We start from the raw sequence: 13,870 nt of genomic DNA on the forward strand, positions 1-13,870 counted from the left end.
CATCTTTAGTACTCTCTTGATTAGATGGATATTCGTTTTAGGATAGTATCTCTGCACTACAATTCATACCACCCTGCGATTTGGGAGAAAATGTGTTTGGAACTCCTGATTTTTGAAGGAAGGCAGGAATTGTAGCAAATGTTGCTCATGGTCTCACAAGCTGCTCAATAGAGAGCATTGCATGACAAAAATATTGTCATCTGCACACTCGATCTTAAGGATTTTTAAAGTTCCCGGTGGGAAAAAGAGACCAGCCATCCCCAAAAGTTTAATTTCTAACTCTTCTTTTTTTTTTTTAAATCTCAAAATACAATATGGCTGCCTTGTTCATGAAAGCTGCGATAGCTTCAGTAGTGAATTTTTGTTAGCACTTCTGATAGTTTGTCTCTCATCTAGTGTTGGTGCTAGCTCGTTATGTGGAAAAGGCGGCTTCGTGCTTTATTTTTTAGGTAATAGCACCTGGTAATGCGTGAGCTCCATGCTACTTTCCACTTGCAAGTACGACATAGCTAACCTGATTTTCATAATGATTAAATATCAACATTTATGTTTATCCACAATAAGCCGACCATGACAAGCAACAGTATATCTGTGCTAACACAATTATTAGCATGCTAATATTAGCCTTTGCCTAAGACAATTCTCACCCAAACTACAGCCTGCCTGAGCTGTTTCATTGACTGGCTAATTAAATATTAAGATGAATTAAAATCTATCTTTAGTATGGGAACTTCAACCTCCAATAACATATTAACAATGGCGTAGAAGTAGAAATAAAGGCCACTAGTTTCACAAAAAAAAACCCTTTTAGAAAAATAAATGTTGGAAAAGAGTCAAGCTTTGAGTGGGGGTTGGGTCTGGGCACCAGCGTGAATGAAGTCAGTATTAAAATAGTGGAATGTTACACTTTTTCCTTTTAATGAACAACTAGAACTTTGGTTACTAATACTTTTATTATGAAAATAAGTGAATACACTTAGAAATCAATGCTTTGTGGTTTACTTAAAAAAAACAACTGTCACTGTTAAGGTGCATTTCTTCATTTGCTCTCTATGAGGAAGTTAGTCATCTACAGAATACCTCAGAGTATTGTCTACGTGCAGCTGCGTTCAGAATGACCAGCTGCAAATAGCAGTGTGGGAAAAACGCCATTCGCTCTTGATTCGGGCGCATCTTTTACTTAGAATGAGATTGTTCAAAGTGAAATAAGGGAGTGAGAAATAGTGAAACAGCGTGAGTATCATTCTACAACAGTGATATACCATCTCATAACAGATAACAGTGACAGCTAGCAACCCTTTAATGTAGGGTGACCAGACATAAAAGCAACGCATGAAAACAAATCGTTACTTGTTTACATGTGCGTATGAGTTGGTATTAGCAGGACAGTAGAGTTAGTCTCTACATGAAGTTAGAAAATAAACAATTTAAAATCCCCATTAGCCATTAAGTTGTGTGATCGCTAATGAGCCACATAGGTTTTTTTTTTTTTTGCTACTTGACCATGTTTTTCTCAGGAAGTTGCTGTATGGGCAGTTAATAGCCACCAAGATTTAATTTTGCCCAACAATAAACATTATGTTTCCAGCTGTAATATGAGTAGAATGTAAGCAGAACAACATTTGAGAGGGAAAATTATATATAACAGGTGAATTAGACCAACTGAATAAGTTGTTCATTAGGTCCAAACGTGTGAACAGCAAAAAGTCAGTAAAAACCAGGCTCTTGCTCGATGCTGTGCTTCCTACAGAGAGTCTGTTCCCTCGACTATTGGAAAAACGATTGGTTGCTATAATCAATCAATCAATCAATCAATCAAATTTTATTTGTATATCACATTTCAGCAGCAAGGCATTTCAAAGTGCTTTACATAATTAAAATAAAAACAGCATGTAATAAACAGTGAGAAAGAGAAAGAGATTTACAAAACATCATTAAAACATAAACAGTGAGAAAGAGAAATAAAAGGCTGTAGAACTTTAGTTGAGACGCCGTCAACTGGGACTCCAACCCTTTGGACTTTAGTCAAAACGCCATTTGACAAGGACTCTAACCTCTCGATTTTAAGCGCTTTTACCCAAGGGCTAATGTTTGTCCGTGGCATATGCAATGTGGCAGCTGGTTGAAACTTACCTAAATTTGCATGTCATAAGAAGGGCCATGGATCTTTACCAACCATAAAATACTTTATACATTTCACTTGCTCAGTATTTGGAAGCGTTGCCAACATGGACTGAATGGCTTTGTTTTCTTCCTTTGTCGCCATAGCCGCACTACAACCCTGTATTAGTCAGACTCCAATTCTAAACCAGCACAGAAATCCAGTATCATCGTATTTGCTGATTGGACCGGTTGAATTTCATCTGGATAAATACCATACAGAACACTGAGGAGCGATGACAATCGAACGGAGTTGCATAGGAAGGCAATGACCACGCCAATTCCAGCCTAAGGAGTGTCTCTTTACACTGCGAGAGGAATCTGGAGTAGCTATGCCTCAGAGCCTATGGAGAAGAATATGCAAACTGTATAAAAATGTCACAGATGAGATTTAAACTTTAAACTTTCTACCCACAAGAAGTTGAATTTTTGCTAAAGGAATTTATTCAAAGTATCATGGTCAATCAAATCAGACATCACAATCTAAACCAGCAAAGAAAACGTTCTGCCTCGGTGAGAGTTCACATCACATCCAGGTAGATATTTGTAAGTAAATATGGCTTTTATAACCACCATTCATGCGTATGTGTGACTGCGAGCGCAGATATATATGTGTGACAGAGCAGAGGGAATTTTTGATATTAGCAAGAAGTCACATCAGGTAGTGACACAAATGGATACAGAAGATAATGTGGGCAGACATAGTGAGATGACCTACTCACTGTGGAGGCTGGTTTCATTTCAGACGCAGCTGCAGTGCAGAGCTGAGATGTTCATTGCTACCACAGCAACCCATATTGGTTGGCTGGTTGTGACTAGACCCACAAATCTGATCCTTAGCAAAACAACAAACAAAGCTGCCTGTTAAAAAAAAGCCCAAGTCAGAAGGTTTAGACAATGGTATGTGCAACAGAACTGTCCATTCTCCATAATACTATTTTCATTGCACCCCACCACTCTTCCTGTAACATCCTGTTTCTAAAAACACCCGGACATCCTCAGAGGTTCTTCATCCGCAGATTGACCATCCAAAGCTGTTCCGATCCCTGTGGCTGGTATTTGTGTAAGTCTGGCTTCTTCTGATATGACATGTCCACTTGGTACATTTGAAGGTTTGCAGCTCATACATGCAAAATTGCTGCCTGGAAACATATAAATCATCCATTTAACACCCAATTTCACTTCTCTAAACATATTTGCATTCATCTGTGAAAAACTGTTGCGGCACACATGCAAAGAAGTACGCACGCAAATACCATTTACAGTCAGCCACGCGTATACTTGTGGTGTATATTTGGTAACCCATCTTAGTTTGTTCCACGTAACCACAGATGGGCTATTTAATAGAAAAAAAACTCAACATAGATATGTATTTCCAGCCTGATGTCCTGTGTGCATAACTTCCTGTGCGTGTCGTATCCTCATAGATTATGAAATCAGTAACTCGTGTTCAGTGCAGTGTGTATTGCTCGTTTAATTTTTTTAATAAAGTTGTTTTCCATAGTTGAGTAATCAAATGGAATGACTAATTTTCCACAATCTAAAGAAGCAGCGAAGGAATTTCCTTAAATGACTGATTGTCGTCGTTTTGCCATTTCGTTCAACCAGAATCAACTCTTTACCTCTGCGCATTGACTACTTGCCACCTAACATTTTCACTTTTCTCAGATCCAAAACCTCTATTTGTTGTAGTATTTCAGTTTCAAGGTCACCTTACACTCTTCTTAAGACATCAATATGATGATCATCTGTGCAGGGCCACACTGTTTCCATAAACGACCAACACCTGAACCAAAGACCTCAAGCCATGAGTTTATTTCTCACTCTTATCAGCTTCTGCCCTCTGTTGACAATATTGCATCACCTGATTTTGACCCAGTTTTCACTCATGCATATATATATATTTTCTCCTTTTCAACATGTTTTACAGCAAGATAAAAGCTGAAATCACGTTTGATTTTTTACTGACTCATAATGCGTAAGGCAAAAGCAGTGTCAAAACTAATGAAGTTTTTGAGACTCGGAGAATGCTTCACTCTGGTTTCTCTTTTTATGTTCCAACCACCATGACCCTGAGCATCACCACAGTGGTATTTTGGTTACCTTCTGGTTTGACTCCGGCACTTTATACAACTGCACACTTTTCTACCAGCCTCCCCGCTACTACACAGCGACACAAATCGCACACACAGGACTGTGAATGCCCCGCTGCTTTCTTCTGTGCAGCATAATGTTGAGCTGTTGTTTCACAGCCACAGATGGTCGTATTTTCATCGATTTGTGAATAAAACATTGCGTCGACACAGATCGTGCAGCACGTTTTATTGAAAAGACTGAGCCGAGGTGACCCAGAGTGACTCCTCGCACGCACCAGCGCACTGGAATCGCATGTCGATGAAGCGTCTTCGTCTCACTGATGGGAAGAAAGCCCCAAACCCCTCCTCTCTGAGATACAGAACTGGGCAGTTGCTGCACATCTTAGCAAAACAGGAAATTTCATGTTTCCTCTGCTGCTTATAGCTACAGCTTGCATCACTCTACTTCTGCATATCTTCACACACACACACACACACACACACCCACATACTGACAAACCGAGACCCACAAAAACACAGCCACAGTTTTACATGACGGTATTAGGACTCGGGCTGGTTTTTAACCACAGTTCAAGGAGCAATACAAGGCAATAGGACAAAGTTAAATGCACCTTTATTGATGCGGTTATCACTGTGGATAGCTTTTGAAGTGCATTTTATTTTATTTTCAACATCTAGACAATGTACAAAATGCATTGACATTTGGTGTTTATAAAGTATCAGTAGGACGTGGGCTTCAAATACTTCTTTTTGATCGATGTTTGTAGGAGTTTGGGCTTGTAGGTGAGGAACGTAACAATAGAGATTCCGGTCAAAAAAAGACAAATGGGCAAAAGAAGCAGAATGTACCAGAGGATTGACTCCCCTGCCTCTAAACAATAAAATCTTTCTGAGTCCTGCACTCTGTGCGTCGTTTGTAGGATATCCTGGCATTCAATATCTGACACTGCAACCATATTAATTGTCTTTGCACTTTCAAATATCTTAAACCACTCTGTTTGGCAGCAGTTGAATGCATTTCCACTGAGGAAAATAGTTTGAAGTTTTGAGGCTAGTGTACGAGCTTCACCAAAAGGGATGGTGGACAGTCTGTTGTCCCTCACGTCCAGGACTTTCAGGTCAATCTGATAAAGTGATTTGGGAAGATGGTAAAGAGAGTTCCTAGATAGATTAAGTGACTTCAGACTTTGAAAGTGGGACAAGTCAATGTCTCGTGTTTGAGTGTTTCCTAAGCCCAGATGTTGCAACGTCCTGCTTAAACATTGTAATGAATCTTGGACATCAATGCTAGGATTGTCAGACAGTTCTAGGTGGGTTAGCGACAACCCTGTGAATGCAGAGTTTGGGACAGCTTCAAGGTTGCAACCTCTAAGGTGAAGCTGCCTAAGGGAGTCAATGTTGTTCCACTGCAAGCATTCTGTAATGCTTCTGGTGTTGATCTTTCTTTCATCAGTTAGGCAAATGCCAATGTTGTTATAGCTCAAGTCCACAGAGTGGATTCTTGGCAATGAAGAAAATAATCCAAAAGGTAGCTCCTTCAGATTGTTCCGACTCAGGTTGACGTAAGTCAGATTGCCTAGCATGCTAAGCGACCCATCATTCGCCGAAACCTGGCTCAGTTTGTTGTTGCTAATATCCAGTTCGTACAAGTTGCTGGAGAACTGTTCTGTTGAGAAGTTGAGTGTTTCCAGGCAGTTCGTGGCCATCCAGAGTCTTGACAGGGTGGGCATTTTCTGAATAAATCCATCGGGGAAATAATCCACTCGGTTTCTTCTCAAATCTAAAGTGTCCAGAGAAGAAACATCACCGTGAAGGTCATCACCCCACAACTGAGCAGTCACATTTTTTATGTGCTTTTTTAGGTTATAGAACTCAACACTTGTGGTTGCGTTCTGGAGTGTGCGATTGTCTGCTAAATGCTCATAGAATCTGAGAATGTTGTGCGAGAGATAAAGGTTCTGCAATTTACTGCGTGTGGGCAAGAAAGGAAAAAAGAAGAGCCTGTTATTTGACAGATCAAGCGTCTCCAGCTGGAAAGTGTCGTTGAGATCCTGCCTTGAGATAAACCACTCGATGAAGTTATAGCTGGCATTGAGGACGACCAACTGAGTCATGTGGAAGTCAGTCAGACAAGGCAGATAGTTGAAGGCCAAGTTGAGCCTCTGAAGCTTTGGGTTGCTCCCGAAGGCGCTGTCAATTTCAAACATTATGTTTCTTTGGAGATCAAGGTCTTTGAGGTTATGAAGATCCCTGAACGAGGTCTCATCCAATCTCTGCAAGAGGTTTCCAGAAAGATTGAGGTACTCCAGGGATGATACGTTTTGAAGTAGAGTGGAAGCCATTTCATCGGTAAGCTTATTCTCAGAAAGATCTAGAAATCTCAGACTAGGTAGCGTTCTTAATGCAAGGCTGGTTTCCTCAAAGCCAATGTTTATATTGTTATTTGCGAGGTTTAGGTTCTCTAACAATTGTGAATCTCGAAAAACATTTGATTGTACTTTCTCCAGACCATTGCAAGCTAAAGTTATGGTGATTAGTGATGGGTAGCGAAGAAAAGAGACGTCATGTAGTGTTTTAATTTGATTGTAGTTGAGCTGAAGTTCTTCTAAGTTCCCGGGCAGTCTTTCTGGTACAGATGAGAGGTTGCCATTGTTGCACAGCGCTGCTTTTTGTACCTGTAGAGAAACAAAAGGACGCAGGTTTCAGTTTTTGCATTGTGTTGTTAGTCATGAAGGAGAATGAATTCATCGTTCCAAAAAGTAATAAAAATCTGGTTTCATTTGAAGTGACGACCAAAACTTTAGAAAAATAAATATTTCCACATAAGTAAAGACCAGCGTTGTGGACTGTAGCATCGGGTTAAGTGTGGGGTTAAAGATCATCATGTCAAAGCTCTTTTAGTTAGATTTTTAGTTTACTTTCAACAGCACATCACATTGATATAATCATCCACATGGTAGGACGCTATGTCGGCATTACTACTGCTATATTAGCACGTTTTATATATATATATATATATATATATATATATATATATATATATATATATATATATACATATATATATATATATATATATATATATATATATATATATAGATTATAGTTTTAGATTGCTGATTGGACCTCGTCCTACTAAGACGATAACAACGAAAGCCCACTTTTACAAAGCCAACCTTTTGTTTTCTCTCTTTTTAGGAGAGCTGCAGTTTGTTCTCAGCACATCATCTGAGCAGAACGGTTTTTTTCATGTGCATGAGAACTATTTTGCGATTGGTTCGAAAATTTCAAATGACTAAGGCTAATACAAAAAAAAAAAAAAAAAATCTCAACATTCCTCTTACCACTCAGTCAAAAACGTTCTGCAAACTATGTGCCGGCCTTATCTAGGGTCGGTATGTAAAATAGGTTGATACGTTAGGTAAGTAGTGATAGTAATTTACAGCTTTCTGCCCTGTGTGTTGAGCGTAAAATAAAAAATAGCAACAAATGAGTGAACACAGACAATAACTCAAAAAAATATTTTTAGTGTATTTTACTCAGTTTTAATCAGTTTTCGATGCAAATATTTTATAATGTTTACTTAGTCTGGTTGTATTGGGAAATCTGTCATGAATTTACAGATTTCCTCAGCAGTAGTTTATGGTGTCATATTTCTGGTCTAAATAATTGTTTGTATTTGCGCAGTAGTATTTTATTATCTTTTCTAACAATCACTTTTTGCTCTTTTCTTAATTAGATTTTTTTTTTTTTTGTATTTTTATGAGCATGTATGTATTACTTTATAGATTTTACATCTCAATAGCTAGGAAGAACTTTAATTTGTTGTTTGATTTTTTAAGTAAGTTCATAAATAATCCTAAGGAAGTAAAATAATGTTTTGCAGAGCCAGCGCCTTTTGGACGCAGCTCCTTCCCGTGTTCTTTATTTTTGTCTTTGTATATTTCACACTTTGTTAATCTAAATGAAAGTGATGCATCTTACCAGCTTGCAGGGGCTGTATTGTGGATGGCTTGAGACGGGTGTCAGGATTCTCCACATAGCCAACAAGCAAAATAGGACGGGAATAAGACCTTGGTCTGGCATTTTATCATTCTCACTGTTAAAAGAAAAAAGAAAGAAGACAAAAAAATAAAAAAGTTGTCACTTCTCAATAGTTTCATTTCTGTTTACCAAAAAATAAATAAATAAAACAATCTTTTGTGCCACGAAAGATAGCTGAAATTACTCAATGGTAACTTTTTTAACCTTGCACTTACTCAAGGAGAAGGAGAAATGAAAGCAAAAATAATGAAATAGCTGCTTGATGTTAAGCTGATTTAAAAGTAAGGCTCTTTTTTCGCAATTGCCAAAGCTAGATTTCAGTTTCTGACTCAAAATAAGAAAAAAATGGTCATACTGCAAGTGAAAAAATGCATTTTCTATTATATGAATTACGTAAGGTTGTGTTTTCCCATTTTAATAATTTCCCAAATCCTTAACTGTCACACTACGCTGAACTGTTGGCACTAAAAGTGCATGACTAAAATATCTGGTCCATAATTTATTTTTTTTTTTCCAGTGGTTAGAAATCCTAAAACATGAGATGTACGCTGCATGTAACTTCTTTCCATTAATCTACATACTCATGACAGTCTAACGTATTTCACAGATTTAGAATTTTTGAATTTAGATCCTATATCAGGGAGCAGAAAGTGGCTTTTTTTTTCATGAGAACGGAAGCTTTGGTCAAAATTTCCCAAATTTCTTCTCAAACCGCTGTCATGCGTTTGAAATAGGGAGGTTTTGTGTTCCCCTTTTGCCGGCACGCATTGTTAGTCGATGCACGTTTAATACTGACTTATTATTAATTATTATTATTATTATTATTACATGGAAATGCCATGTCGACGACAAATCTTTTAATGCCAACTTTTTTTTTTTGCTATACTTTTGTTTATCGGCAATCTTCAGGATTCACAGCCACTCCACCGCTGCGCGCCGCTTGCTTGCTGTGCACTTTGTCGCACATGACTACTGTTCTGAGAACAAACTTGTTTAAAAGATAACACACAACCCGCTCGAGATAAAAATCACTGGTTGGATTAAAAAAAAAAAAAAGTGCCGTACAGTACAATTTGAAATCATGCAACCCTGCATATAAATTCCTTCTATTATTGTGAACTAAAAATCCATCCCAGAGTTGACGCTTAAGAGGCTTTAACCAACTTGCATAAGAAGTGCGAAGCAATGTCTGTTTTTCAGAGCATGTCATTCCCATATCTTGCTTAAAGGTTGTCAAACATTCAGCATCTGCTTATTTAGCCGTGTCTGTTAGCATACTGCAGTGGTTGAACGGAGCTTAGTGCATTTACTTACACTGGTGGTTAGATGCGGATTTCCCAAGCCACTGACGGTTGATCCCCTGACCATATCGCTGAGTGACTTGCTGCTGTAGAAAGAGCTCTCGTCTCGTGTGTGTGTGACTTTCAGCTGCAGCGCTCCTCTCTTTACTGAAGCGCTAGTGCCCCTTTTTTTTTTGTTTTTTTTTTTTTTTTTTGTTACTCTTCACGGAAGCAGGCAGGCAACGGAAACCGAGTCACATGGACAAGTTGCAAACACACTGAGGTTCTCAAGACCAGAGCCACAGGAAGGCGAGCGCAGGCTCAACAGCTAACGAGCAGGACCGTGTGCGTGTTCATCTTTTTTCTTCCTTTTTGCTCTTTGCAACATCACACACAAGTTGTGTTGTGACAAGAGAGACGACTAGTACCAGCAGCATAAGTGCCACCGCAAAAACCCAACGAGAACACACCCTTCACACCCTCCGCTCATTCTGATCAGTCAAGCTACTAGAAAGGAAACCACTCAACACACACACACCCTTCCTGCCTGCTTTTCGGCCTCTCGCAGAAGCTGAGGTACATCTGCATTAAGGCAGGTTTACTAAACTTACGCTGAAGGATCGCAGTGGTTCTGGGACCAGGAAATTCAGCAAAACTGACAGTTTTGTTGCAGGTGGGGTGTCATTAATGCTCTACACAGCTGCTAATAAATCTACAAAATGGCTACTTTCAGCAACCACAAAGTTCCACAAACTGTTCCGGTCTTCTTGTTGAAAATCGGCAGGAGCTTAACCAACTCGATTAAAGTTGGTTGAGCTCCTTCAGGGTTGCTGCTTTCAAATCTAATGGGTGCAAGAATAGGGAATTGGGAATCAGGAAGTGCCGTTTCTGTCCTTGGATAGTTCATTTGTTAGTAATTCCTTCCTGTTTTCGTACAGGATATCTCAGGCTCTCGGTTCTGACTGGTTTAAAATTAGGTGGCATGTGCAATACAGAATGTGCGTATTGACTCAGCTGCTCTTTGTGAGACGACTAAGAGACAACTTAGAATGGGCACTGACAAAAACGTGCCGCCAACTTATTTTTTTTTTTTTGCACAAGGGCAAACTTGTCTCGCGAGAAATAATGGAAGCAAAACCTTCTGGTGGTTTAGGAAAACTTGAGTCCATCAGATGACATGGAAGTCTTCTGAAATTGTGGTTCTGTGTGGCATCATGGTCTGTCACGAATTACCGTCAAAAACGGCTCCGACAGGAGGTGCACATACGACCCAGCTCGTATTAGATTTCTATTTTTCATCCTGCATTTGAATCATTCTACTTCCAGGGTGAAATGAACATTACGCAAACGACTTGATCTTAAGAACAAGCACTGGATTTTACAGCGGCTCAAAATCAAGCATACACCCCCACGGATATCTGTTTTGGAAACCATTACTAGGTTCCAGAGAAGCAACTTGCTTTCATCAGAAAACAAAAAGGCTCTGGTATAAAAGTGTCTCAATATTTGACTGCTCTTCTTTTCAAAACGGGCAGAGGAAACTTAAAATGGGGGTGTTTTTAACGGCAAGGGTGTAGCTTTCAACTACAGCTCACTGACAGGTTTAGGTCAGTACCGAAGCTTAATATTATCCCAATTCTTCCAATCCAAACTAGGTTTAGTTTGGATTGGATGTTTGGGTTCATCGTCAGGTTGGAACCCCCAACAGTGTCCAGGTTTTATCCGTCGGACCTAGGCTACCTTTTTCACATGAAAGATGAGAATGATCAGGAATCGAGGAACCACTAAAGCTCCAAAGTTGAATTAAAAATCGCTAGAAGAGAGTGGAGTCGCTTTTAAATAACTGTGGGTTACAACGGTGCAGACAAAGAAAAACAGGTCTGCTTCAAAATTGTGCATCGGTTTCCTGCTTTAGTTGTATATGTATATATTTGTTTTTCTTGCCACCCTGCAAAAGGAAGGTCTTAAATATAATAGACCCACATTGATATGGGTTTTTTCCACAGGAACTGTATTTAGTTCAGCAAACACCGGCTCTTCAAAGACCGTTTTTGCCATCTTCTTTAGCCTGACATCACTGCTGATTATTATACTCCCACCTTACAATCTGCCAATTCTGGAAACAAGATGGTCTGTGCCTCACCAGGAAAAAAATCCATGTTTTTGCACGACAGAAATCAAACCCTCCTTTTAATCGCTGAACGGTTTTTCGCTGGTTTCCACAAGGTGATCTCACAGTTTATCTTTGTTGATGAGCTTCAAGTCTTTGAGGTTGAAGGGCCCCCCTTGCAATCGACCTCATCTTTAGAGATTCAAGTTGGCACTCTGACTGGGTCACCACAAAACATTACTACTCCTTCCTTTTCAGAAGAAACATGCTGGTAAAGTGAGAGTAAAGTGAGCTAGAGGGTTGAATAATCTTGGCCGTCACTTTAACAAAAGGATGTGTTTTGATGATGGTATGTTTGGCCATTCGGCGGAGAGTTATGTTTATCACAGGGTGTCGTAGGCCAACAAGATGGTTTCACTTGTGTGATGTGGCTCAATCCTAGTGACTTCTATGGTGTAGCTCTCTGGCCTTTGATCTGAGTTGAAGTCTGAGTCGGACTTTCAGGCATTGCACCTAATATTTTTGCACAAAAGCAGCAGCCATTCAGCAGCTGTTCTCAGGCTTATTTTATGCTATTTTGTTTGAAATCGGTTGAAAATAGAGTTTGTCCACCAAGCCACTGTGATCTCTGAGAGACTCTGTCGTATAAATGTTTGGCATTGTCTGCAACTCAGGGGTCAAGCACACTGACGCAGGATGTCACTGATGTAGCTCTCTACTACAGCATGTGACATCCTGTGTCTCACAGCCTCCTGATTTCAGGCCTGCATCACCATATTGCCAAGCCTGCGATCCACTGTGATCTATCAAAATCCAATCACATGGCCAGGTTCATTTTATTCCTAGTACTTCACCAATGAATGTGAACCACAAAGTATTATAGTTACAAATAACAGAATGTGTTTGCGTCACATGCACATATGCTTGATATGCGTCCACTCAGAGCCTGGGGGCTTTCTCCGTGGAGCTTACATGTTTTCCTCGTGCATGTGTTGGATCTCTCAACATATTCCAGCTTCCACCCACAGTCCAACAATATAGATGTTGGACATATATGTCCTCCATTCACTGCTGGGTGCCAGCACAGTCGGTATGGAAGATGGAAGAATACAGGATGATCTCGTCAGTGTTTGGTGGTGTAGAGAACAATGTTCTATGTTTCATCTTAAGACATTTGCGACACCGTGTGGTCATATGAGGAACTACGTGTAAATGCATTTGGCGCTTTCATAATTTCATCTACCTTAAGTGTCTGACTTTGCTGTGGCTCAAAATATTGAGCGGTCAATATTTTTGAAAATCTACAACGAAAACTTGGAGATTTTCATTTAACTTTTGAGTGAGTTATTTTGAGGGGACCGAAAATTTACACTGCTTTACGAGCCACACAGTGATTCTTTACATTGGTAACAAAGTGTCACATCTTTGGTGTTTTCCCATGAAATGGTAAATAAAACATTGTAAGCTTGGAGCCACAATTAAAATAAAAAATGTAATGAAAACAAAGTACACGTTAGTGATTTAGCATCTTATTAAGTAACATCTATATCGGCGATGGAGGAAAAAAGGGATATAGTTCTTTGTGATTGTGCACAATCAGTGTTGGGAAGAGAATTGTGATTTGCTATATTAAACACAGATCAAAAATATAATGTTGATATGAGCTAACATATCTACATTATGTTAGTTCATAAATAATTTAGCATCTGAGGTCGGCTCTCTCGTGCTTGCTCTCAGATTTCATTTTACAGCAGTCAACCATAGCATAATGTTGAACATTTTACCATCAAAGAAATCATCTGTGTCTTTGATCATCATGGAGAAGCAATCACAAGCTAAAAGATGTTCCGATTTTCAGTTTTCAGAGTATGCAAACTTTCAGATAATCAAACTAATAGTAATATCAGAAAAAAGATCCATTGTCTGTGTCATTTATCCATTGGGAAAGAAGCAGGATGCACCCCGGACAGATCCCCCAGTCCATCACAGGGCAACACAGAGAGAAATATGCATGCACACAAACACATGTCTAATGGAAACTTACAGAGACTAATTATCATTAAATATACATTTTTGGACTTTGGGAGAAGGTCAGGGCACCGACAGGGTAGAACATGCAAACTCTGTGCCTGACTGGGTTTTGAAACTGGAAGCTTGTCAATGACTGACCCAGCATTCTG

At 39.4% G+C, this 13,870-nt stretch overlaps 1 protein-coding gene across 1 annotated transcript; it reads right to left on the reverse strand.

Moving 5' to 3' along the window:
• Nucleotides 1-4,852: 4,852 nt before the first annotated feature.
• nrros (negative regulator of reactive oxygen species) lies at nt 4,853-10,050 on the reverse strand. The gene is made up of 3 exons (XM_015002936.2): nt 9,615-10,050; nt 8,241-8,355; nt 4,853-6,931 (listed from the first exon to the last, which is right to left on the reverse strand). Exons 2-3 carry the CDS (start codon nt 8,340-8,342, stop codon nt 4,976-4,978), a joined length of 2,058 nt encoding a protein of 685 aa, XP_014858422.2. The 5' UTR covers nt 8,343-8,355; nt 9,615-10,050; the 3' UTR covers nt 4,853-4,975.
• Nucleotides 10,051-13,870: the final 3,820 nt, after the last annotated feature.

Source organism: Poecilia mexicana, unplaced genomic scaffold (assembly GCF_051168715.1).
Source record: "Poecilia mexicana isolate PSO_F unplaced genomic scaffold, ASM5116871v1 scaffold_20, whole genome shotgun sequence".
Classification (NCBI taxonomy): domain Eukaryota; kingdom Metazoa; phylum Chordata; class Actinopteri; order Cyprinodontiformes; family Poeciliidae; genus Poecilia; species Poecilia mexicana.